This window comes from Vipera berus, assembly GCF_964194415.1.
Source record: "Vipera berus genome assembly, chromosome: 7".
Taxonomy (NCBI): domain Eukaryota; kingdom Metazoa; phylum Chordata; class Lepidosauria; order Squamata; family Viperidae; genus Vipera; species Vipera berus.
In genome coordinates, this window is record NC_138209.1 from 43,254,936 (window position 1) to 43,282,415 (window position 27,480).

The window sequence follows — 27,480 nt, forward strand, 5'->3', positions numbered from 1 at the left end:
TCTTCTTCTTCTTCTTCTTCTTCTTCTTCTTCTTCTTCTTCTTCTTCTTCTTCTTCTTCTTCTTCTTCTTCTTCTTCTTCTTCTTCTTTCTCTTCCCTTCTACTATTTTGTCTCATTTATATTTATCTTACCTGCTATATTTTATTCTATTTAATCTCACTTCACTGTGTCTTGACTTGCCTCATTTTATTGTATTTTAGTGTAGCTGTTGCTTATGCTTCGATATAGTTAATTGACTAACCAATATCTTATCAACTTCATCATAGCATACTAGCATAGCCTATAGCAGGTATTGCTGACCAGTTGCATTACTTTACTTGCAATATAAGGATGACAACATTGGTTTCCCCTATTTAAATTTTAAATAGATCTAGAATCATACTGACATGGTAATTTAACAGTGAATATACTAATCCAAACCAGCATTTGTCTTATTAGAACTACACTGTCCTTTTTAAGTGACCTATATTTTTTCATGTTCTTCTTTAATTGTCACTAATTTGGTTTTTTTAAAAAAGGACAGGAGTAGCAAAGAAATTGTGATTCGTCACCAATGATGTCATGAGCATCAGCCAATTAATAGGTGTGCCATATTGAAATAATAGAAGATACATATTGTTCTGAGTTCACTTGCAGCAGTTTTTGTGAGGTTGTAGATTAGAGAAGCAGTGCTCCTTTATCAAGTTTTATTTAGAAAATATCCTCACTGCAGTGTCTCCCTTCTTCGATGATTATAAGTTACATCAAAAATAAATTTCAGCCTAAAATAAATGATACTGCATTAGATTCTCCTAAAAAGATGTGAGATTTAGCCACTTAGTTCTATCCACTCTGGATATTTACTCTTCAGTCTTACTCAGTCTTCTTTCCACATAAGTGCAGCATGACTAAGTACATGTAGTGGAATAGGAATAGCAAACTATGTATGATAAAGCTAAAACATACATAGCTCTGTAAAAAACTATTTTCCACATTTCAGAATATTTATAATGCTTCAGTACATATAAAAAGGGAATCCAAGTCAATAAGTAACACCAAAGTTTGGGGCTTCTTTAATTCATTTCCTAAACAGTAGTGATGGAATGACTTTGAGAAGACAGTCACCCTTGAAAGGGTTCATTGTCCCAGACGTTCTCCAGTTCAATACTTGGACTATGGATCCCTAAACTTTAACAGAGTTTATGTAATCTCTTCCAGATTAATAGGTATTAACTAGGTTTTATGGAAATCTTCAGACATTTCTTCTGAATGGGGCATGACATATGTGTTGAATCTCCATTTTCATATGCATAGACCTAGATATGCCTTTAACTAAACTAGAGGGATCATTTTTTCACTCTGGCACTTTGAATGTTGGGTGATTTTGTCTATAAAATGAAAGCAACACTAAATGTTAGTATTATTTGTCTATTCAGACACTCTTTATATGCCTATTTTGGTAGGTGTGAGTAGGACCCACATGAAGGTCTGCTTTAATTATATGTAACAGAAAAGATGGGCAAATATTCAGAAAATCTGAAAACAAGCATATATATTTTTTACAGATCTGTAGGTCATCAGCGTAAAATATCTGAAAGACTTAACTTCATCCAGTGTATATTTTAGATTATATTCTGCTTGTGAAGAGGGGCAAGTTAAAAACATGATAGAATTAATGCTCTTAAATACAAATAAAGTCTTAAATCTTCTAGTAATGTAGCTGTTATGGAATAGGACCTAAAACACCTTTTTTAGCTAATGACTGTAGAATTAAAGGTCTCAGTTTTATATGTCCATGCCATTTGTTTTCTTTTCAATAAAAATACATAAAAGCATTAAGCACATTTAAGCTTTTGAAAATCAGTGGGATGAATATTTAATCCTAATTTGGATTGTGGTTTTACTGAAAAGTAAATAATGCATAAATATGCCCACGAAATGACCAGAAATGGAACTCATTTGAATTTTACAAATGTGAGTATGCCCATGAAATGACCAGAAATAGAACTCATTAGAATTCATTCATATGAAATTTTAGATTAAAAAAATGAAACCTGATTAGGTTTTTTGGCAGCATTTGGCCACACCTTGGTTGATCTCAAAAAATCTCAATAGGGTTATTATCTTCTTCTGGTTAGAGCTTCAATGGAGGAACATCAAGAAATGCCAGGGCTGTAAACCAGACCAAGAAGTTAAAAAGAGCTTCTGAGAAGAAGATAGTGGCAAGCTATATCCCGATTGCTGCCAAAAACAACAACAACAACAACAACACAACACAAAAAAACACTTTTACTGTGTATGAAGTATCCATATACCGGTACTTACTAATGACTGAACTTGACTCAGTAGATTCTTTATCTAGTGAATGCTGATTTGATTAACTGATTTGATTAAGATGAATATGGAAACAAATCCTAAGCTACACTGGGACTGAAGTTCGATGGTCTGACCTTCATGACAACAGACTTCAAGGAATACCACCAGCCACGCCATGTGTACCACACAATTCCATTATCTGTCCTTGCTGAATAGGGTCCATTATAGTACAGGCCATTCAGGTTGGCAGTGTGACATCTAGTGAAATAGAAGAAGAAAAAGAAATAGAAGATATCTATTAGTTTCAAACAAAATCATAGCTTCCTCAGATTTTTGCAAGTAGAAACTGTGACCTATTTTTTTTTCTATACACTGCATTTTAGTCCTTGAAGCCTGAGTAATATTTAATCCCTGGGACTAAAAGGGGGGCACAATTTCTGCTTCATCTGTACCGGTTTTTCCTTTGGGGGAATCCAGTTACCTTTAACCCTTTGCCACTTGTGTGGACCTTAGATCTGAAGAGAATCATCACCTACTCACCATCAAAGGACTGTCTAGTAACAGGCGATACAGGAACGTCACCAGCAACACTCTCCAAAATGTATTCTGTGACTCGAGATCTGAATCAACCTAATTATACAGAGCTGTACTATAGTGATTTTGTGTAAGGCAAGTTCTATTGATTTTCAGACAAAGTTATTTCATTTTCCCCAAATATCCCAATATCCCAAGAAACTCTGCTTATTTCCTAACTAATAACAACTAGCGATTTGCTATACTTTTATGATGCCTAAAATCCACCCAATGATTGCCTTGATCTCAATGAGGAAATGGCCCTTAAGGTAAGTAAACAACCCACTGCATGTGTGTGTTTACATTAGTGTTATAAAACAATAATAATAGGTAAGAGACCATACAAGGCACGCAAAATGATCTAGTGCATCAATCATTTTCAAATATTGTCAAATAATGTGGTTTTTCATGAAGTACAACTACTTTAATACCAAGAATAATGACTATCTCAAGCAATTTTGATGATAATATTTCTGGATGGAGGGTTATGATTACAACCAAAATAAAGACCTTCCTTAAGCAGCTATTCCATCTTTCCCTCTTCAATGACTTCTTCTTTGGTTGGAAGGAAAAAGAAGAATCCTGGGGGAAAAAGTGTTAGAACTACAAATGGATTATCATGATATTTTCTCCCATCCTATATTATATGAAATGGTTGGGGCAACACATCTGAACATAAGAATCCAACAATCTCATCTGGCACTATCCGGAGATGGTATGAGGGTTGTTTTAGTTCTCCTTTGAATAGATTCATCAAAGGTGGATACCCTATAATCTTTTCTGGGGAACCGCAGGAGTTTCTTAAGGATTACATCATTTAGTTGTGGTAAACCACTGAATAAAAAAAAACATATCTCCCTGCCTCCAGCCAATTAAGCAAAAATAAGTGGAATATATGGGTTAGGTTTATTTGGATGTTTACAAAAATAAGGAAAAAAACCTCATAATACCAACTCAAAATATTGAATTTACTGATTAAAAAAGGTTGCTTATGAAAAACGGAAAACAAACAATAATTTGGGAGGGTGGAAATTGTAATAATTATGCCAGTAAGTGCTGTATAGAAGATTGGAAGTCGCTTCTAGAGATTTTTTCTTTGTCTCTCACTGTTTCTCACTTTCTCTTTTCTTCCTTTTTTACTTTTTACTTTAGGTTTGCTGTAGTTTTTAAACTCTGTTTAAAGTTTTTTTCCAATAAAAATTATACAACCCTCTCTCAAAATATTGAAGATAGACAAAGCATTCTGCCCTCATGTGGAGACAAAAAGAAAAGAAAAAGGAAAGAAGGAAAGAAAGAAAAAGAGAGAAAGAAAGAAAGAAAGAAAGAAAGAAAGAAAGAAAGAAAGAAAGAAAGAAAGAAAGAAAGAAAAGGTAAAATAAAATCTGGGTTATATACAAAAAACTAGATTAAATTATAAGGAGGAGCTGCAAGATTTGAAAACATTAATTCTAATTTCTAAATACATTTACAATATCATGTTTTGTAATAGTACCCTCATTTCTTTTTCTCCTCAGATTTCACACCATTGACAGTTTTGAGCGATTCTTAAACTTCATCCCTTTATCAAAGCTCCTTTTAAAAAATAAGTACCTATTTATTAGTTGTGCAGATATTTTTTCTAGTCACTTTTACATCTTATCATTCTCCTTTTTTGCTTCCTGAATGTTCTTTCCAATAGAGCAGAAATGTAGCAAGAAAAAAAATCTCCCAAAGTATTTTCTTTCTGTTGGTGGATTCAGCACTAATTGTTTTTACTTTTTGCTAATCAACTTAATTTGAAGAGAAAAAAAATCATTTCTTGAAACAAGAACAACTGGCAATAAAAATAACCAAACTTTACATAACCAATATGCTTAATTATGTTTTATTTCACTAGCACAGTTTTCTCAATTTAGACAACATAGCTATATTGGCTAGGAAAAGGGCCGTATTAACCACAAGTTAAATAAAAACAAATATGTGGTGCAGTAGCTAAAAAAAGCACACGCCACCTCCTACTTTTGGGGTGTGTTAACACAAGCAAAATGACCAGATCACAGAGCTTATTTGCTCCACTCCACTCTGCCCTTCCACTTAGAATACTTAGACTACTCTGCCCCAGTTTTGGGTACTAAAGTTCAAAAAGGACAGGGGGAAAATTACAAGGAAGGGAATTCATGCTATGGTAATCATCAGGAGGAATATTCTCACTTATGAAGCATCACAGAAAGTGATGAGCTCTTTTTTAAGAGATCTTCAGACAGGGGCTGGATGGTCACCTGTCAGAAAAGGTCTAAAGGATCCTGTAGTGAGGAGCAGATTTTCCATAATGCCATGATTCTATTTACAAGTTATTAGCAGAATTGGACTGTCTCAAGAGCAAAACAGGATTGGATTTAATTAGTACCTGGATAAGAGATCACCAGGAAATACTAAAGCTCTAAGCTAGACTGGAAAGGAGACAGCCTGGGAAAAGACAATTGCAAACCTGTTTTGTACTGTTGGATATGGACAAGACTACATAGTCACCAGAAGTCAAGCATGACTCAGTCAAGACTGAGTCACAAAAAGGGGGTGTTGCCCACCTCTGCACTAGATCATAATATAATTTGCTTGATTTTGTACAGTGTGTAAACTCAATCACTGATTGGGTTTACAATTCACAAATTTATGGTTGGCTGTAACCATAATGCTAAACCAAAGCTTAAAAAGTCACATTATCGCTTAGGACAATGTGTGTCCTTACAACACATTAAGACTCACAAGTCTTAATCTAGCTGTGCTTCATAGTTATCTTTTCTACTTCTCTGTATTTAAAACCCAAAGAGGACTCTATTATCCAGTGATCTGTTTTTTTTAACAGGTAGGCATATTTGATAAAGCAGCCCAGGGAACTCCATTGTCTTTCCTTATGCATATGTGATGATGGCCTGTGATCAGTACTTTCCCTTGTCTGTGCTTGCTGGTTTTGTTCTTGCAGAAACATTGCTCCATTGTGCACAACAAAAAGCTCAGTTAACCCCCCCGCCCCCCAGAAAAGAACTAGAGAATTGGAGAACTGTCATTCTTGCAAGCATAGAGCATTGGTGCTGCATGGCACAATCTTCACAATAAATAATCATGCTATTGGCTCTTAAAGAGATACCAGACCTCTAGAATACAAAGATTGTAATACATCAGGATAAAGACGTAGCAAATCTGATAGTCCATATATTGCCATTATGGGTTTGCAATAGTTATGCTAGGAAGATTTCTTCCTTCAATATCATAATCAGATTCATCAAGATTATGTTGGCTAGGAATCCTGGAAGTTATGTTCTCACTTCATCTGCTCAATTTTTTTTATAACAATACCACCTAATTGCTATGAGATGAGAATAGGTTTATATAAATTATGTTAAAGCTCAGAAGCTTCTTGGCTCAGCCTGTGATGGTGATGTATAACTGAATATCATGAGCATATGAATGATAACATCATCCTGAACTATTTTAGTTTGAACTACAGAATGACACACTTCATTCATGTACACATTAAATAATTTGGAGGGAAAACCAGAGGCACTTCACACTTTAGGGACTTGATCACAAATCTCCCCATGATGCTGACTGGAAGTATCCACTAAGGGTATCCTTAGTGTCCACACCATAAAATGATACCACCAACTCCCTTCTCCTGCAGGTAGTCCAGGAGGCTATTATAGTTGATGGTACTGAATATGATAAAGACATCTAACAAGATCAAAAGGGACATGTTTTCCCATATTAAGGTCCTAGCAGAGGTAATCAACTAGAACAATCAGTGCCATTTCCATTCCTTAACAAGTCGTGACTAAAAATGGATCTAATAATTTCAGCTAGAATTCTCTGCAGTGTAATTGATTTTTCCACCACCTTCTTGACCAGATTGGAAGGAAAAGAGTCTGACGCCTAGAAGAAAGTTGTAAAAAAGAGGAAAAAGCAGTCCTTTTTATCGTAGAATAATTTTTCATCGTCAGAATTTTTTTCATTATGTAACTACATTTGGATGTTCTTATCTACTTTGCTGCACAGTGTCAGCTGATGGAAGAAAACATCTCTCTTGAGGGAAGCATTCTTAATGCAAATGCCTTGGTTGTTAAGAATGGCCAAGAGATACCATTTTTGGACAGTACTGTTGTACTCAAGACATCGCATTGGATTAAGCTTTTCTGGATTATTTGGCTTTATTAATCAGAGGATCCACATTTTGTAGCATTTGAATTTGTGAATTGTTGTTATATTATCAAAATCAAACAGAATAATAGTTCAGTTATAGTCAATCTCATAGTTAAAATGCATTCTATTTCAGAACATACAGTACAGTAGCCATATATCTGCAGCTAAATACAAAACAATCATTTCAGTTTCTCAGCAACAGAAATATAGACATTTCCTTCCCTTTGTGACAGAAACATTTTTTTGAGATATATATAGGATATACAAATTTTCCACATATAAAACCTGTTAGGCAGCACTTCAGCATTTACTTGCAAAGTACTCATAGCCTAATAGTTCATCCATCCATGTACATAATCCACAGACCAATTACATCAGTACCTACTCATAATTAATCCATAAAAATATAAAATCTGAACTGGACTGCAGTCAGATATATTCTTCTAGGTTGGAGAAAGCCCCATTAAATTCATTAGTACTGAGCTGTACTTTTCTTTCAATCTTCCTTTTTATGTACCAAATCATCTATGACTTGGCTGTTGAGCTGCATGTCATTTGCCAAGATCTCCTATCAGCAATTTCTAATTTCATTATTTCTAAGGGAAGCCCATCCCCAAGCAGGGTAGAAGGAAGTCCAGAATGAAAAGATTATGATAAGTTTACAGAATGATTGCTAAGATTTAATTAAAAAAAACAACTAGTAGCAAAAAACATACTACAAAATGAGGGCTGGAAGAACACATTTATAATAATTATTCTTTGACTCAGAATAATTGCTGTGCAGTTATGATTCATAATGATTCATCACAAACAAATGTGACTCTTTTAATTTCAGCAGTGACAAAACTCCCATCTGAAGTCAGTGGAAGCTTTGACTTCACTGAAAACAGGATTTAAACATTGTTTCATTTCCTCCATTTTATCTACTTAGCATTGATGAGAGCTGAATCATATTGTTTCACACAGTAAACGTGGCTTCACCTCAGTCCAACTCAAACTGTATTGCAAAATGCTTGCAATAATTGGCAAGAGTTTATGTTTATAACAACTGAATAGATAGAGCCAAACAACTTCCCTGAAGAATCCCCAAAAGGGAAAGTGAGACAACACTGAAGCTGTTTGTAAGTGGCAAAATCTTTTCAAATGTATCTGACAGTTCTCAAATCATAAGAGGCAACTTGTTCCCTGAGAATTATGCATATTGTTAGATTGACTTTGTAAATATACTTCCTTGCTTTATTTTGCAACCTGTTTAATTCAGCGTTGACAATAATTATTTTGGCAGCTGTCATAAAGTTCCCTTAGACTTATATTTTAAATGCAACCATTTAAAAGTCATTTTTTGATAATTATGTTCTATTCGATTAATGCTATACAAAATCCTGAAGTAAAGAACAAGTGTGTGGAAACAGTTAATGTTTCTTAACTCACTGCAAACTTGCTAATAGTCTTTGCCAGTGTTACAACTCATAAGGAGTGATGATCAACCAAGAGATAGAATTTTATCCGAATATCTTTCAAATATATATGAATGATTCTTGAATTCTTCTAATACTATTTCTTGTGAAGGACTAGTTTTCTTCAGTGTTAGATTTTCAAAATACATTGGCCTATAGCTCTCAGCATCCCCAACGATCATGATAAAAAATACGGTAGTTATTTCTATTATTATGGCCAACATGCAAAGTTAAATATAATTTTAAAATGATAAGAATATATTAAACCCAAATATTGTAAAAATAAAATTAGAAAATCTTCCTATTCCTGTTAAACTATTTGAGCAATACTCCTAAGAAGACAAACATGAACCAATAAAAATAAATTTATCTCCTATTGCTGAATACCGATTAAAATTTTAAAATCTAAATTGACAGAATTCTGCCTTGATGGCATAGGGGAGATTCTGCTGTGTTGCAGCAAACAGCTGTGGTGATAGAGCAATTTAACTAATCCCCTGGAATCACATCTGATATCTCTGCTAAAGGAGGGAGAATAAGATTGGTATCTATTTTGCTGTGCCTGGTGGTCAAAGAAAGATCTTGACAATTCAATATATTGAGAGTATACAAAGGCCTGGAAGGCAAGAAAATATAGCAAGAAATGTACATGATATTACACTTGACTAAAGTTTTCTTTGAGGTCATTATAATAGGAACAAGTTATAATAGTTCTTTGCTGCGGTAACTTTCTGTACAGCACAATTCTATACACGTGCCCTGAGAAATAACATTCTTACAACAGTGCAACTTATATGCTCAATTTAGCGAGCATCAAATTGAAGCTTAATATGGAAAATATTAGTTCGTGAACAGTGGAGTTCAAATACAGGTAGTCCTCAACTTACAACAGTTCCTTTAGTGACAGTTACAGCTGCACTGAAAAAAGTGATTTATGACCATTTTTCACACTTACGACAGTTGCAGTATCCCCATGGTCACATGATGAAAATTCAGATGTTTGGCAACTGACTCGTATTTATGATAGTTGCAGTGTCCTGGGGTCATGTGACCTTCTGACAAGCAAATTCAATTGGGAAGCCAGATTCAATTAATAACCTGTTACTTAGCAACTGCAGTGATTCTCTTAACAGATATGCCAAGAAAACTTGTAAAATGGGGCAAAATTCACTTAACAGCTATCTTACTTGCAACAAAAATTTTGGGTTCAGTTGAGGTCATAAGTTGAAGACTAACCGTAATAAAATTTTTAATTTAGGGTTAGGGTTAGGGTTAGGCCCTAAATTCAGTTAATGTGAGGTTACTGCATGCATAATTGAGGACAGCGCATGCACACTTGAGGCTGAGGTTTTAGATGCTGCTAATGTGTGTGCAGATAGAGAAAAGGAAGATTTTGTCAGAGGAAAGCAGTACAAATTTTACAAAGAAGATGCTTGTTTTTTCCTATAGAAGTATCGCTTTGAATAGTGAATTTGCAAATTCGAATAATGTGACTATTTTGTAAAATTCATTAACTGCACTAATTGAGACCTATTTGTAATTTATAATGACAGAATAAGCATTAGCATTTAACTGGGATATTGATAGCTACTCAGATCCAGAACTTTTGTGTTATTTTACATGAGTTTAGGAAAAAAAAAGTTCTTCTAAATCAAAGTAATGTGAAAACATAGCCAACCTGTTAAACCACCAGCCAGCATGATCTTCTTCAGCGCAGTTCTTTTCATAATTGTCATTATCTCTGTCTTTGGTACTGAATTTCATTCCTTGGTGATTTGCCCACCATTTAACTTCAGGGTGAAACCCCCCAGTGAGAGAGTCACCAGCTGTTCCAGAGTATTGCCCACAATTCATCTTGTAAAAATTCTAGCAAAGAAGTTGGGAGAAGGAGCAAGAGAATTGTATAAGTGGAACACCTGTCTAGCATTTAAGAGAGATCTTCAAACAGGAGAATAATACACGTAGTCTACAAAGAAATAAACTGAACATGCAAAAGCATTTAACAACCAAGATTAGGTACATGTAACATAGAGTATTTCCTTGTTTTGAGGATTTGACCCTATAAGAAAGGTGAGCATATTATTCTGTACTGATTTTTTTTTATGCTGGAATTAACAATGAAAGAATTTAGCATATTATGAATTCCCATGATTTTAAATTTGAATATTTTGAGGAGTATAATGTATTTTTATTTAATTGGGTGGGTAGTTGCTTCACTTTATGAAGTCAAGTTGTCTACAATTGGCAAACGTTTGAAAAACTTACTGCCTTTGAAGTTCAAATGCTAATTAAAATAGTATTTACTCCTCTGTTTCTTCCTTATACCAAGAAGTTCAGATTATATATATATAATCTCTCTCTCTTTATATATATATATATATATATATATATATATATATATATATATATATATATATATATAATGTTTTAAGTGTTTGTTGAGTATTTAGAATACCTTGCTAGGCCCCAAACACGGGACAAATCTTATTTCCTGTTTCAGCTTAATTCTTTGTTAGAAATCCAATTTTTTTACATATATATAACAGCCAATGGATTCCAAAAAAACACGATTACCAACTTAATCCGAAGAGAGACACCCACAAAAACCCAAGACAGAGAACAAGAAAATGGCAAAGCCCTCCTCCCATACTTAAAAGGGACCACAGACAGAATCAGCAAGATCCTCCAAAAACACAACATCAAAACAGCATTCTACACAGACAGAAAAATATCCACCATCCTAAGAAACCCCAAGGACATAATTGGGTTAGAAAACCAAGGAGTATACGAAATCCCATGCACCACCTGCCCCACCACATACTTCGGACAGACCAACAGAAGAATAAGTGCACGCATTGAAGAGCACAAAAACTCACTCAGAAAGGGAGAACAAACTTCATCCTTGGTCCAACACTTTGAAGCCACGGGACATGAAATTGATTTTAAAAAAAACAAAACTATCGCCAAAAGTGAACATTTTAACAACAGAATAATCAGAGAAGCCATTGAGATAGAAAAACGCCCCCACAGCATGAACAAACGAGATGATACCTCTCGCCTACCAGCCATTTGGAAACCCGCCTTGATTGACAGATGAGTCCCAACCACCAAGAATGATACCAGACCCAAACTCATGATAACATCACATGACACCACCACCACACAACCATTCAAAAAGCAAATCCGAACCCACAATGATAACGATGCACAACCACAAAACAGAAACCTAACTACAGCTGCAACATCAGCCACTTTAAACCCCTCCAAACCACACAATAAGCAAACTGACACCCACTATAAAAACATGGCACCACCACAAACACGAAGCCAAACAAAAGCAGCACAACTCACCAGCTCAGGTCTAAGGCTGGCAGCTGAGACCAGCCCATCCACTCAAAACACACCCCCACCCAATCAGAACACACCCACACTCCCACCCAATCAGAACACACCTAATCCCCCACCCAATCAGAGCACACCTCCACCCACAGAACACACCCCCTCTGGCAGTTTAAAAAAGAGGAACAAACAGCCACTACCACATGCTTCTCCCAGAAGAAGGAAGCTGAAGCCACCAGCCTGAGGATGACGGATGGGATTCCGTCGAAACGTTGCTCCTACACCTTCAATTCTACGCGGGAAAAAACCCGAATGACCAGAGATCCACATACAAACACCCGCGAAAACCTCAGAAAACAAATATCTTACCTCTACGGGGAGGAAATCCACCAGCTAACTAGGACCTATGAAAAACTCGAAGCACGAAGAGCTTCCATTCTGTGTGACCTCACATTCCTACGCAACTGCCGATATCAAAATTTAATCCCCACATCCTTCCAATTGAAATTCCACTCCAACTCTGCAGCCGTCAAACGCATCCTGATAAGAACTGAACTGGCCCTAATCAGAAATGAACTCCACACAAAAAGATTCCTCCTGGACTGAATCAACAGAGACCTCCTCACACTTCACCTCAAACTCAGCAACAAGATCCACCCCACACTTTGGGACAAATTCAAACAAATCGCTGTCTGGAGAGCTGAAACAGAGACTGCCTACAAAACAGACACACCCACCAATAAACTCCGAAGACTAAAGGAACGCCAGAAACAAACCCCTCCTCTCTCACAGCAACACATGAAACAAACTGTGCACAACATCTCAGATAGGATTCTCACCAAAGCCGAAACCAACATCCTGTCTAAAGGATTTAATTTTGCAGTTGCTCCCAAACACATTCCCACGGAAACCATTATATGCAGAGTCGAATCCAGCCTGACCAAAATTAACCCTGACGACGCCAACAAAATCAGACTCGAAGTTACCAACATCCTCTGCACCAGCAAACCACCCAAAAGCAACTTACCCAAAGAGGAACAGACAGCACTACTTAACCTAAAAAAAGACACCAGCATAATCATTCTGCCAGCAGACAAAGGCAACGCCACGGTGGTAATGAACTCATCTGACTACCATACCAAATTATCCAACCTACTCCGAGACTCCACATACAAACTCCTCAAGACAGATCCCACCACCTACCTGGAAAAAACCATGAAATCCAAAATAAAAGCCACCCCCATCAGTGAAGAGATCCAGCAAACAATCATTCCCAGAGAAAAATCATTCAGATGTCCTAAGCTCTATGGCCTGCCCAAGATACACAAAGAAGGAACCCCACTCAGACCCATAGTCAGCTCCATAGGCTCACCTCTACAAAATCTAGCCAAATTTCTTGCCAAACAACTACAGCCTTACACAAATTCCATCACCTCACACGTACAAAACTCATTCCAATTCATAGAGATCATAAGTAAACTAAACTTACAGCCCTGTGACCTACTTGTGAGCTTGGATGTCGTATCCCTCTTCACCCAAGTGCCAATCAAAGAAGCCTTGACAGCTATCCTAAATAAATAGAACCCCCCAAAACACATCCTAGATCTGACCAACCACTGCCTATCAAACACATACTTCATCTACAATGGACAAAGATACAAACAACTCTGGCTCAGATACGTAGATGACACCTTCGTAATCTGGCCACACGGCAAAGAAAAACTGGATGACTTCCTCACACACCTCAATAGCCTACACCCCAAAATACAATTCACCATGGAAACAGAAGCTAACAATCAACTTCCCTTCCTTGATGTCTTAGTCTACAAGAAATCCAACGGCTCCCTAGGACACACTATCTACCATAAAAAAACACACACAAACCGCTATCTGAACGCACTCTCACACCACCACCCAGCACAGATCAACTCTGTAGCCAAGACACTCATCTCCAGAACAAAACACCTAGCTGACGAACAACACCTAAAAACCGAACTACACACTCTCACTAATGTACTAACAGCCAATGGATTCCAAAGAAACACGATTACCAACTTAATCCGAAGAGAGACACCCACAAAAACCCAAGACAGAGAACAAGAAAATGGCAAAGCCCTCCTCCCATACTTAAAAGGGACCACAGACAGAATCAGCAAGATCCTCCAAAAACACAACATCAAAACAGCATTCTACACAGACAGAAAAATATCCACCATCCTAAGAAACCCCAAGGACATAATTGGGTTAGAAAACCAAGGAGTATACGAAATCCCATGCACCACCTGCACCACCACATACTTCGGACAGACCAACAGAAGAATAAGTGCACGCATTGAAGAGCACAAAAACTCACTCAGAAAGGGAGAACAAACTTCATCCCTGGTCCAACACTTTGAAGCCACGGGACATGAAATTGATTTAAAAAAAACCAAAACTATTGCCAAAATTGAACATTTTAACAACAGAATAATCAGAGAAGCCATTGAGATAGAAAAACGCCCCCACAGCATGAACAAACGAGATGATACCTCTCGCCTACCAGCCATTTGGAAACCCGCCTTGATTGACAGACGAGTCCCAACCACCAAGAATGATACCAGACCCAAACTCATGATAACGTCACATGACACCACCACCACACAACCATTCAAAAAGCAAATCCGAACCCCCCACCCAATCAGAGCACACCTCCACCCACAGAACACACCCCCTCTGGCAGTTTAAAAAAGAGGAACAAACAGCCACTACCACATGCTTCTCCCAGAAGAAGGAAGCTGAAGCCACCAGCCTGAGGATGACGGATGGGATTCCGTCGAAACGTTGCTCCTACACCTTCAATTCTACGCGGGGAAAAACCCGAATGACCAGAGATCCACATACAAACACCCGCGAAAACCTCAGAAAACAAATATATATATATACACACACACACACACACAGGGGACTCCGAAACAGAAAAACATCCAAGAAGAAGAACAGAACAACGGACGAGCCATCTTGCCCTACATAAAAGGAACAACCGACAAAATCAGTAAAGTACTACGCAAACATAACATCAAAACCGCATTTAACACTGACAGAAAGATATCAACCATCCTGAGAAATCCCAAAGACAAAATAGAACTGGAAATCCAGGGCATATACCAAATCCCATGCGCCTCCTGTCCAGCAACATACATCGGACAGACTAACAGAAGAATAGAGGTACGTGTAGAAGAACATAAGAACTCAGTACAGAAGAAAGATCACACATCTTCACTAGTACAACACATAAACACTACGGGACACAACATCAATTTTGAAGGTACAAAAACAATCGCCAAAATAGAACATCTCAATAGCAGAATAATCAGAGAAGCCATTGAAATAGAAAAACACCCAGACAGTATGAACAAGCGAGACGACACCTCCCGCCTACATGCCATTTGGAAACCAGCATTGATAGAGAAACGAATTTCAGCAAACAAGGATTTAAAAAACCAACAAACAACCCCAAATGCCACCAGCCCCAGCAAGACTCATCCACACCCAGAACAAAAACTCTCCCACACAGAAGACAGAACAAGTCAAGCAAAAGTGCCATCACCCAAGCAGAAGAACGCACACACGAACCTGACTGACCCATACCAGAGATACATAGCAGGTCCTCGAACTCGGAGCCAAACCAAAGCTCTGGAGGCCACTACACAGCCCACTCCTCAGGACACCAAATCACAACACTCAGGATATTACAACACAACAAAAAAACCCACCCATTCAGAACACACCCCACCCAATCAGAAGACAGCCACGCCTCCAACCAATCAGAAGACAACCACGCATCCACCCAATCAGAAGACAGCCACGCCTCCACTCAATCAGAAGACAACCACGCCTCCACCCAGTCGGAGGACACCCCCACCCAATCAGAAAGCAGCCACGCCTCCTCCCAGTCAGAACACAGCCCCACCGGCAGTTGGAAGGAAAGGAACAGCCAGACCACGCATTGCTCCTGGAAGCAGCAGGAGGAACACTCCGGCCTGATGATGACGGATGGGATTTCGTCGAAACGTCGCCACAACTTTCTGAAGATGAAAGGAACGCGGGAAGAAACCCGAGACTCTAGATCTACATACATATATATATATATATATATATATATATATATATATATATATTATGAATGGGGTTATCTTCCCACGGGGAGTCTGTCAAATTTGTTAAGTAACAGAATGTTTCCCTTCAGAGATCTCACTAATCCCTCCAAAATACATTATGCCTTTGAGTGTTAAATATAACTGGACACTCTTGACTGCCCATGATGTTCACAGCTGAATGGAGCTGAAAGGAGTTCATTTACACTAGTGTAACATGCTAAAACTCACACATGCACACACATAAACACTCAGAATTCTGATGATACAACAGTTATGAAATACTTATTTTCTTATGCTGCGTATTTAGCACTCCAAGTTCTAATGAAGCTACTTCTAGTACCTGCTCATCTGCAACTCGAAACTTTTCATACTGTGCAAAGCGCTGTTCATCCATAAAATCAGACAAATCGATCCTCAAAGTATAATTCCCTGCATTAAAAAGAACAAATGAAGATACAATATTCAGAAGAGAGGAAGGGAGAATTTCCATTCAATTCATTGCAAGCATTGAGAGAATTCAGATACCATGGCTAACTCCTCATTTTTTAGCAATTTGATTTTCTTATTGCTTAGCATGATACTGACATACTTTGATTAATCAATGATGAATCCATTAATATGGAATTTTATTGAACATTTATTATCACTATTATAAAAATTAATTTGCTCTTTATAGTTGGCAACTCAGTACTTTTTGTATCATGCATTAGTGATACCTGACCATGTATTTAACACTTGAATTACTGTATTAACAGTGTGTGGTTCTTTGCTTTGTTCCGACTGTGAGGTCTGAAGGGCTTGCCTATATAGGCAAGCTGTTCAGACCTCACAGTCAAAACAAAGCAAAGAACTACACATATACACATAAAGTCAGATCCAAGAAACACACACACACACACACACACACACACACACACACACTTTTTGGTCCTGTGTTTACATATCCCAGGCTTCAATTTAGCTGTTGGATTATCAAACTAAACAACCTACAACTGAATGCCTAGTGTTTTGAGAAATTTTCTCTTGTCTGGGTAGAGAAAAACAGTGAGAAAATTTGTTTCACTATCATTCCAGATTGATAGAGTTTGTAAATGTTGCTGTGATTTCCAGTTATCAGCAGGCATTGTTTCTCTTTCTGTATCAATTTGGCTCAGTGTCCAGAGCAGATATTTTAAAATATGCAAATTGTATTAATCCAATTGAGATTATTATATAAAAACCAGCAAATATATGAATGATATGCTGGAATTTATGGCCTTTTTTTAAACAGAATAACCACTTTAACTAAAGTAGCTTTTATTAGCCAAGTGCCCTCTAATTCTGATGGACCACAATATCCATTATCCTATGTAATGGAATGAAGAAACCTGGATTCCAACTTAAATAGAAAGGGATACCAGGTTGGGGAGAAATTGCCTTTGGTTTGGGGACAGATAAAATTTTTTAAGAGAGACTCAAGCAGTTTGCAAGTATGCATTTTGCGCCATACATCCATCTCTGCAGAATGCATTTCTGAGAGATAGAAGTAAACCCTGCAAGCTGTAAAAATGATCTTAAATTCTTTTCATAGATTTCCTGGACATGCTTGCTTTAGAAGAAAGTCCAAAGGTCCAAAATTCTACAAGTTATAACAAGAGGCTCTACAGAGAGCTACTCATGCTCTACGCATCCCGCAGTTCAGTTACTGCAATGGGCTGTACAGGGGGCAACCTTTGAAGACCATGCAGTGCAGGCAGTGATGGTTATGTCTCCTTATTCCCAGATGACATCCCTGATCTGTGAGATGTGGCAGCTGCCGGTTTTGCTTCCAGATACAATTGAAGCTAGTAGTTATGACCTATAAAGCTTACATAGCCTACAGGCTGGTTATTGGAAGGAATGCTTATGGTCTCTATCTAGCTGAGAGAGTGGCAGGGTTTGTGGCCCTTGGGTTTCTTCAATTAAACAATATAATCTACCAGAACACAGAAAGAGGGTCTTCTTTGTCACAACACTTGCCCTCTGGAATGACATTTCCATTGAGATCCAAGTGGCTCTCATCCTGATGGCTCTTGAGAGCCTTAAAGACCTAGAAGTTCTCCCAGGGTGGGCTGGTTGGTGTTCCTTGCTGGATTCATTTATATATGTTTTTTCAAGTTGGCTGGATTTATCATCCTGATGGGTTTTTTTGTAACTTGTTTTTTTATTTATCCTGTGTCTGTTTTGTTCCTATTTCTTATTCATATTGCAATTTATTTTGTCTGTTACATTATGAGGTTCCCATAGTCAGTCTGGAGTTGGGTGGCACCTAAATTAAATGAATGATATAAATGTATTCCCTGAGATGTTACTATATAAGAATGTATCTAAACTGTAACTCGGCAATAAATCACACTCAGAGACACTTTAATTTGAACTACAACTGTGGAGAAATCCTACTGGCTACTGGTCTTCCTGCTCATTGTTACAAAACAATAAATCCCTTATTATTGGTTTTTCTAATAAAGTATTGTATTTTTCTTACCCTGAGAAGTCAAATAATGTAGGTTTTTATTCCCAAGCCAGTATTCACCATCTGCTGAAGTAAAATCTCCAAAACCCTGCTCATATTCAGTCCAATTTCTGAAAAAAAAGATTAAAACCTCTGATCTGTATAAATCACGGAGGATTATTAAGTGGCTTTAAAACAGTTTGTGCAGTTCTCTAACAATTACAAATTACAAACAAATATTTGGTTTCTAGGCAAAAAACAAAGTAAATTCAATTCATTTTATAGATTTATTTTCTATTAATAAATAATGACTACAAAGATTTGATTGCAATTTCAGGTCCTCCATCAATAATAATCAATAAACCTGAGTATACTTTCAAAGCAGAATCGTTATGCTGCTTCTGCTTGATTAAAATAACACGAAATATAGATTTGATTAATAAATACTGCTTTGATGGTTTTTTGAAGCTTTTTAAATAATTATTATATAATGGTTTTAGGAAATGATTACTTTGTAGTCTTTCTCTTTAGTAGATTGTTGTATGCTGCTCAAAATCACTTTCCACGAGATGGGCAGTTATATTAACATAATAAATAAATCTTAAATAAAAATTCATTAAATGAGTGTGAAGTACAATAAAAAAAGACTACTGATTTCTATCTTCCTACACTTTCTGCTTCTCAGTGCAATAGTATCTCACCCAACCAGTCACCAAAGAGAATCTTGCTAGTTATCACATGATTTTACAGTCTTTATCGGCAAGTAAATTAGTTATCTAAGACTCACCAAGAGCACTTGGACATTTTTGGTATTTGGGGAATCTCAGGTCCAGTCCTTTGTGTACATACAATTTTTTCCATGCATTTAGTTAAAAAACAATCCAGTTTTGATTCTACAACAAACTACATCTTAACCAAGGGCCATAAAAATGGCAGTTTCTACAAAAGATACATTGGTGGAGCAGTGGGCTAATGCCTCCTTAAGTAACACCAGCTGCCTGCAATTAGTGCAGGTTCGCGTCCCACCAGGCTCAAGGTTGACTCAGCCTTCCATCCTTCCGAGGTAGGTAAAATGAGGACCCAGATTGTTGGGGGCAATAAGCTGACTTTGTAATAATGCCGCTTGGGGGGTGTATGAAAGCCCTAATAAGCAGTCATATACATAGAATGAAGGCTACTGCTAAGCTTGTAAGCCGCCCTGAGTCTTCAGAGAAGGGCGGGATATAAATGGAATTTAATTTTTTTTTCATTTTCCATAATAATTGGAAATTCTAAATGAATTTTATTTCAAAAATAACAATCTATAGATTTTAATCTGTTTAAATAAACCTTACCTATTATATCTTACCTATTATATTTTGTTTAATGAAATTCTTATCACTCCCAACAACACTGACAAAGCAAGCCACTAGTATATAAAAATAAGAGCAAACCCCACTCCCTATTAGCACCGATGATGTTACCTAGTTTGGTAATGAAATGTCTGCAAGAAAGCAATCAAGCTTAGAAAGCACCAAGGATCTCACAGTTCAACCCTGAACTACAAATATTCTCTTCTTACCTATAAAAATTTTGACTCCCATCTGACCGTCTCTGAAAGACTGTCCAGCCACCTCCTTCTGCCATATCACAGTAGGCAAAGAATCCACTGGGGCTATTTAGTGGTTTCATCTTGTAAAATCCACTTTGTATATGACCAGCATGATAGATCTCGGCGCAATCTGAATCATGGCAAAACATCAATGGATTTAAATAATACAGTTTAGTCATGTTCTTCTCCTTCCTGCTATATAATATTGCATAGTGTAGCCTGTACAACTTTTAATTCAATGAGGGAAATGCCATTCATGGATCATATATTGCAGACGTGTCAAACACAAGGCCCGGGGGCCAGATCCGGCCCGCGAAGTGGTTTCATGTGGCCCGTGAAGCCATCCTGGAAACAGTGAGGGAACGGCCCCCACTGCCTTGGCCCTGGCCCAGAGACCCCCAGATCTGTCCCACTCCTGCACAGGCCCCCATAGGCACCCTTGATGAGAACGATGTAGAGCTGGCCACGCCCACCCAGTAGGCCATATGCACTCTAGCCACGCCCACCCAGTAGGCCACGCCCACCCTGGCCACACCCACCCAGCCCCCAGAGGGCAACCGCAATGCTGATGCGGCCCTCCATGAAATTGAGTTTGACACCCCTGATATATTGCTTCTTACCAAATTGTTCCCAATGATATTGATTCTGCATGTGAGTAGATTGGATAACTTTGCATACCTTTGCCATAAGGAGTGGAAGATGAATTAGTGCTGGGAGAAATAGACATAAAATGTAACAAAAGCTGGCCTTTTCTGTCAGTCACAGGCTGAGCTATACCCTCATGGCTTGATAGCAAAAGGACCATGAAAACTAAGGAAATAATAGAATTGTGGTTCTAGCATAGAACAGTCAGAAGCAATGATTTTAATAGAACCTGGTTGCTTGATGTCTTCACTGAACCATTCAATGATAGAACACAAAGGTTATGCAAGTTGGCCAGAATGACTACTAGTTACTTACTGAAACTGTGATTATCAATACATCTATTTAAACATAGGACAAACGTTTGGGTTAGCCAAAACTAAAGTTTACTATAATGTTTAGCCAGCCTTCATTAACTGTTTTGGTTACTCTTGATTAATGTTCTGCCTTGGCTGAACCATTGCTATGAAAGCTACTGGAAAAATTCAAGATATATAATTTCACATTAAAATAAGTAATGTAAAACAGACCTGCAAATACACATCCTGCAAATACTTTTTCACAGTTATTACTACATTTATAACTGTGGTCAATGACTGATGGCAAACATTTCAAAAATCTACTTCACCCTTTATATGCAGCTTCCCTAGTCAAACTTAATATTCTTCAATTTCTTAAGGTTGGACCATGCTACAGGGTTTTCAACAAAGAGTTTCAAAGTTGTGTTCCAAGTTTCTACATATGCCAGAATTTAGCATGAAGAAAATTCTAATAACCAAATACTGGTGTACAACACAATATGAATCACATTTAATGAATTACACAAAAACACTCCTTAGTAAGTGCACATAGACCTGCAGAGACTACTGTTCAGATTATTGCAATGTAATATAAGTAATTCTTTCTATATTGAAAATTTTCTGTTAAAAATAGTATGGTAAGTCATTTTACTAAACTTTTGATTCATGAAGAGTAGAAACCCTAAATAAAGGCCAAGGAGAAGGAGTGGGGTTTAGAGATATGCTTTTTTCATGCATTGTGCAGGATAAAATGCCTTATGTAAATTAAATAAAAGTTTTCATAATTATTATGAGATAAAATCATGACCAAGCTGAATGCTTCCCCCTTCAGTTTTCCTTAACCATTTTTCTGATTATGTGGTATGGTCCAAAGCAGGTCAAACAAGTATCCTGTCACCAATTCTCAGCATACTATTGAGTTGGCTACATGTAATCCTATTTATACATTAGGGGTAAGTTTAAATATATTCTTTTTGCTTCATGTAATTTTGGTGTAATTAATTTTGATCATTATGCCAAACTGTTATGTTTTACTACAGTTGGTGCAGCATCCAAATTGAGAAATAATGGAATATTACACGAGAAACCATGATTTGAAGTTTACTATGATATGGGAGGATGACTAAATGAATAGCTATCTGTGTTTGTGTGTGTAGGGGGCACAATGGCTCAATGGTAACTGTTCCATGTGCCTCAGCATATAATCATGCTGGTGACATGACCCTGGAAATGTCTTCAGACAATGCTGGCTCCCTCAGCTAAGAAATGGAGATGAGCACCACCCCCTAGATTCAGACACACTGGGAAGGGGAAACCTTTACCTTTACCTATGCCTATACCTACACCTATATTCATGTACATACATATATATGTAATATTTGCAGTATATAGTTGAAAAGTTGAAATGAGAGCAGGCAAACAATTCAAAACAGGTGGCTCTGTGTAAAGTTTAGAAGTTTAAGTTTAAGTTTAAGTTTAAGTTTTATTTAATTTGTATACCGCCCTTCTCCTTGGTAGGGACTCAGGGCGGTTCACAGGGCATATATAAAAAAGACAATACAAAAATTAAAAAAGATTAAACCCATGCCCAGTTAAAACAGTAATACAAATCTAAAACAACAAATTAAAACCCATAATCCCCCGTCAGGCCAGACCAGCCATTTCAAATAGGTGGGTCTTCAGGCCACGACGGAAAGTTCGGAGGTCTGATGCCGTCCGGAGCTCTACCGGCAGTTGGTTCCATAATGCCGGAGCGCCCACAGAGAAGGCCCTCCCCCTGGGGGCCACCAGTCGGCATTCCTTGACTGGCGGCACCCTGAGGAGGCCCTCTCTGTGGGAACGCACAGGGCGGAGGGGAGTTGATGCCGGCAGCAGGTGGTCCCTGAGGTATCCCGGACCCATGCCATGTAGGGACTTAAAGATCGTAACCAAAACCTTGAACCTCACCCGAAAGACAACTGGTAACCAATGCAGCTCGCGGAGCAAAGGTGTAACATGGGAGTACCGGGAAACTCCCAAGACAACTCTCGCGGCCGCATTCTGTACCAGTTGGAGCCTCCGAGTGGTCTTCAAGGGAAGCCCCATGTAGAGAGCATTACAGTAGTCAAGGCGAGAGGTCACGAGCGAGTTGAAGGCACGGTATGGATTCTAAATTTTGATCATCCCCCAAGTTTGTAAAATGAATGGAGAACAAAGATGAAATTTATTTCTAACCTTTGTAGTTTGTTTCTTCTCCCAGATGGATGACACTGTTTTCACCTTCTTTATCTCTGCTCTGTATATCCCTCTCCATTAAGAGGTTTACAATTTTTGCCTGTTGTCGCTTCACACTGTGTTCCAGAAGTCTCAACTGGGCCTGGAGTCTCAGCTGCTCTTGGAAACAACTTCCTACAGTCTTCAGGAAGGAGGGGAAAGACATCAGTGAGTTGCTAAGTACTGCAGTGTCAGTTCATAACCAGTTCCTACAAAATCCTATTACATTCAAATAATATGGAATGTGCTTTCTTAATAGATAGCTGAGCTTTTAAGTTCTTGTTTATTGATCCTAGTTATTTAGGAAAACTGTATGGGACAGATTCCTTTTATTCCTGAAAAGGTGCCTAAGTAACAAATATAGAGCTATGGTTAAAAAAAAAGTGGGGGATTTTCAAGATAAATAGAATAATGTGTGTTAGAAAACCCTCTCTTGACTCTTTTTTAAAAGTGACAAAAGAATTTCAAGAGGATTCAGTTGATATCAAGTGAACTAACTAATAAACAGGGTGTACAACATTCCTCATTTTTTGTTATTCTAAATAAAAGTGTTGATAAATGACAGACATTCTCTAATGTTCATGTTTGTTCTGTGCTATTTTTCTCAGGTTTAATTGTTGCTGACATAATTAGTTTATATTCTGTGGACAGAGAAATGTTTGGCACCAAATAAAATTTATGAGTAACTGGTGGATTGATATCACCAAAGTGGGCAATGTAAGGAATTTCTTAGACATGCTCTGAAGGCCATTGAGGAATGAGATACAATGGAGCAATCATTCTGTGTGTATGTTTGTGGGCCTAATAGCAGAACCTGATCTGAACAATACTTAATTAAGCAGATTTCCTAAGTAGAGTAGAAACGATATTTATTTATGGGAAATTCTTCATATGGACAGACCAATCCCAGGACCTAGTTAAATATGTTCTACCAGGAGGAAGGTCAAAAAGCATGTGCTCTGTGCTTCGGAAGAAAAGCAGAAGGGAGTGACATGAGATTAGCAATTAACATCTGTTATGTTTTGGGACTGGTGAGCTTTGACTCGAAATGGTCCTTGAGCTTCTTCTGGAGATCAGAGTAGGCAACCGACTCTAGTGTAACAGGAGCGACTAGGTTTTTGGCTATAACGAAAGTTCTTGATGTGAGAAATGTACGAGCTCCACCTCTTGGGATGTGCCACGTCGAACTCCGCCAACTTGCCGACTTTGGCCATGGTGAGTTGTTTCCGACCTCTCAATGCCTTGTGCTGCTAAGGTTTCTCTGTTGGTCCTAGGGACAGGTCCTTAGGACGTGGTTGTCTCCAGCATGGCTTACTAGCAGACAGAGGGGGGAACGTAGTTCCTGCCAGGGCTCTGATGCCTGGCCTCACCCCTAGTGACTTCTGGCTCCCTTCTCCTTAGCAGCACATCCCACCTTCGTCGCCACTGTTGTTTTGGGACCCGTGAGGCATTGACGAGGCAGTACAGTGAAACAACAATACATTTATTCAGTTAACACAGAAGCAGCACTAACTGCTGCTTAACTTCTATTTATACGGACCACCGCTAGGCGGTGGCCAATGAAATTAAAGCAGTACTTTCCGCCTAAAACACAAGTTAACAGTTTTGGGGACAAGCAGTCTGGAGTTTAAAGAGACACAGCACTTAACTATTATTCAACAGTTTTCAAGCAATTAAAGCCAATACATAACACCCCTTCCCCCTAGATGGTTCACAATCTCAAGTATTGAACATAGTCCTGTAAATACTTTGGTGGCCTTTGCAACCATTCCGAGTGTCTCAGAGCCGCTGAAGGTTCCCAGTCTACCTGCTCGCCTGCCAGGCTGGGTAGACCAGGACTTTGAGACCCATTTGCTTCGGGTTGACCTGAGTCCCTTTGGCTTGTCTATCCTGGTAGACTCAAGCCAAAGTCCATTGGGGGAACAGTTTCAGCTGGGCTGGAAATCAGAGCCATTTGCCAGTTCCAGTCAGTGGGTGCAGTCTCTGCATTTGGGGGGAATTCGCCTACCGCAATCCCCCCATCTCCTCAGCTGAGAGCCTCATCGGTGCATGCAAACTCCACCATCAGGCCGCTGTTGAACCGCCCCTGGGGTTGGTCTTCATGAGAGTCTTGAGCCAGCAACTGGTTCGCTAGCCTCTGGCACAGTTGGTTGATGTGCCGGTGAAGCACTCGACTATCTTCCAGGACCACTTCATAAGAGAGTGGCCCTGACACCTTAGCAACCACAGCCACCATCCACAAAGCCCCGGTCACTCACTTGCAAACTTCACGGTGGTTTTGGTTGTGCTGTATCCGAGGCAACTCGGTCTGGATGCAGCCGATCTACCTTAGTGATTAAGCGCCGTCCCCATCTAAGTTCTGCTGGGCTTCTGCCTGTGGAAGTGCAGGGAGTCATGCATTGGCAGAGTGAAAAATCTGCCAGCCTGTGCTGCCAGTTGCCGGTTACGATCCTCTTTAAGGATTCTTTGGTTGTCTGGACCATGCACTCTGCTTGGCTGTTGGGGGCCGGGGGAAAGGGGCCGAAGTGGTGTGCCTGATCAAGTTGGCCCTCAGAAAGGATTGGAATTCTGTAGCGGTAAATTGAGCCCCATTGTTGGAGACTAGCACGTCGGGTAGACCATGCATTGCAAAGATGCTGCACAGTTCCTGGATGGTCCTGGCAGTAGTCATAGTTGGGACGGGTGCGACCTCTAACCACTTAGTGTGACTGTCCACTGCAATGAGGAACAGCTGTCCCTGAAATGGTCCCACAAAATCAATGTGGATTCTTGACCATGGGGCTTGCATGGCTTCCCAGTGGTGGACTGGGGCTTGAGGCATTTCGGGCCTGGATTGCTGGCAAGTGTAGCAACTGTGTACTTGGGCCTCAATATCTTTATCCAACCCAGGCCATGACAGATAGCTTCTCGCAAGTGCCTTCATCCAGACTATTCCTGGATGTCCCTCATGTAGAGACTCTAAAACCCTGGGCCTCAAGGAGCTCAGGACTATGACCTGACTCCCCCAAAGAATACAGCTTTTCTGAGCTGATAGCTCATCCTTCCTCCTATAAAAACTTTGGAAGTTTGGCCCCAGACTGGTGTCCGGCCATCCTGTGTACACCCAATTCAAAACATGGCTTAGCGTTTTGTCAGAGGCTGTCTCAGCAGCCACATCCCCAGTGCGAAGGGGAGACTCCAGAAAATCCTGGATAGCCAGGATGCATGCAGCCGGAGTGGGGTCTGGCTCTATGTGTGACAGGGGCAGCCTGCTGAGGCAGTCCGCATGACCCATTTCCCTGCCCGGTTTGTGAATCAGCCTGTAATTATAGGCTGAAAGAAAAATAGACCACCTCAGCATCTGTGGAGATAGTACTTGAGGTGTTTGTTTGTTCGTGGTGAACAAACCCAGAAGTGGCTTGTGGTCCGTGAAGACCGTGAACTGGCGACCATACAAGTAGTCATGAAATTTCTTGATACCGGCCACTATGGCCAATGCCTCGTCTATTTGTGCATAGTTGTGTTCCGCTGAAGATAGAGTCCTAGAATAATAAGCGATGGGAGCCTGCCTCCCATCAGCCATTAAATGGCTCAACACAGCCCCTACCCCGTACGGGGATGCATCACAAGCAAAGCTGATAGGCAGCTTTTCGTTAAAGTGTGTGAGCACTTAGTTTGAAGACAGCAGTGATTTGACTGCTGAGAAACTTTTCTCATGGACGCTCATCCACTGCCACTGTGCCTTTTTGTCCAAGAGCCTGTGTAATGGCTCTGCCACTGTGGCCTTGTGTGGAAGAAAGGCATGATAAAAGTTTAATAGCCTTAAGAAAGCCAAAAGCTCCCCCTTTGACTTAGGGTTGGGAGCCTGCTGAATTGCTTTAAGCTTCGAATCCAACGGATGAATGCCTGCGGCATCTATGCGGAAACCAAGGAACTCGGTTGAATCTACCCCTATCTTGCATTTTTCCCTTTTTAGCTTCAGCCCTGCTTTGTGGAAACGCTGAAGAACAGCTTTGAGCTGTTCTGTAAAAATTTCTACTGACTCTCCAGCTATGATGCTAAAGGCTGAGTACAGGCACCGGATATGCAGGTTGTTGATGTACTCTGTTAATAGTGCAGTTATAATCTGCGCATATGAGCACCTTACCATTGGCCTTAAGTGATGTGACTATGGGGTTTTCCCACACCCTGCTATCTACTGGCTGCAACATGCCTTGTTGCACCAGCTTGTCCAGCTATGCATTGATTTTTGGTTTGAGAGCAAAAGGCACTC

At 39.1% G+C, this 27,480-nt stretch overlaps 1 protein-coding gene across 1 annotated transcript in view; it reads right to left on the reverse strand.

Moving 5' to 3' along the window:
- Positions 1-1,056: 1,056 nt before the first annotated feature.
- FGL1 (fibrinogen like 1) overlaps positions 1,057-27,480 on the reverse strand; it is a 36,840-nt gene continuing 10,416 nt past the window's right edge. The window contains exons 2-7 of the mRNA XM_081332121.1: positions 23,190-23,370; positions 20,005-20,164; positions 18,477-18,574; positions 16,314-16,402; positions 10,177-10,364; positions 1,057-2,553 (exon numbers count right to left, since the gene is read on the reverse strand). Of these exons, the coding sequence (XP_081188247.1) occupies positions 2,394-2,553; positions 10,177-10,364; positions 16,314-16,402; positions 18,477-18,574; positions 20,005-20,164; positions 23,190-23,370 (876 nt within the window). The 3' untranslated portion in view covers positions 1,057-2,393. The remainder of the gene's footprint in view (positions 2,554-10,176; positions 10,365-16,313; positions 16,403-18,476; positions 18,575-20,004; positions 20,165-23,189; positions 23,371-27,480) is intronic.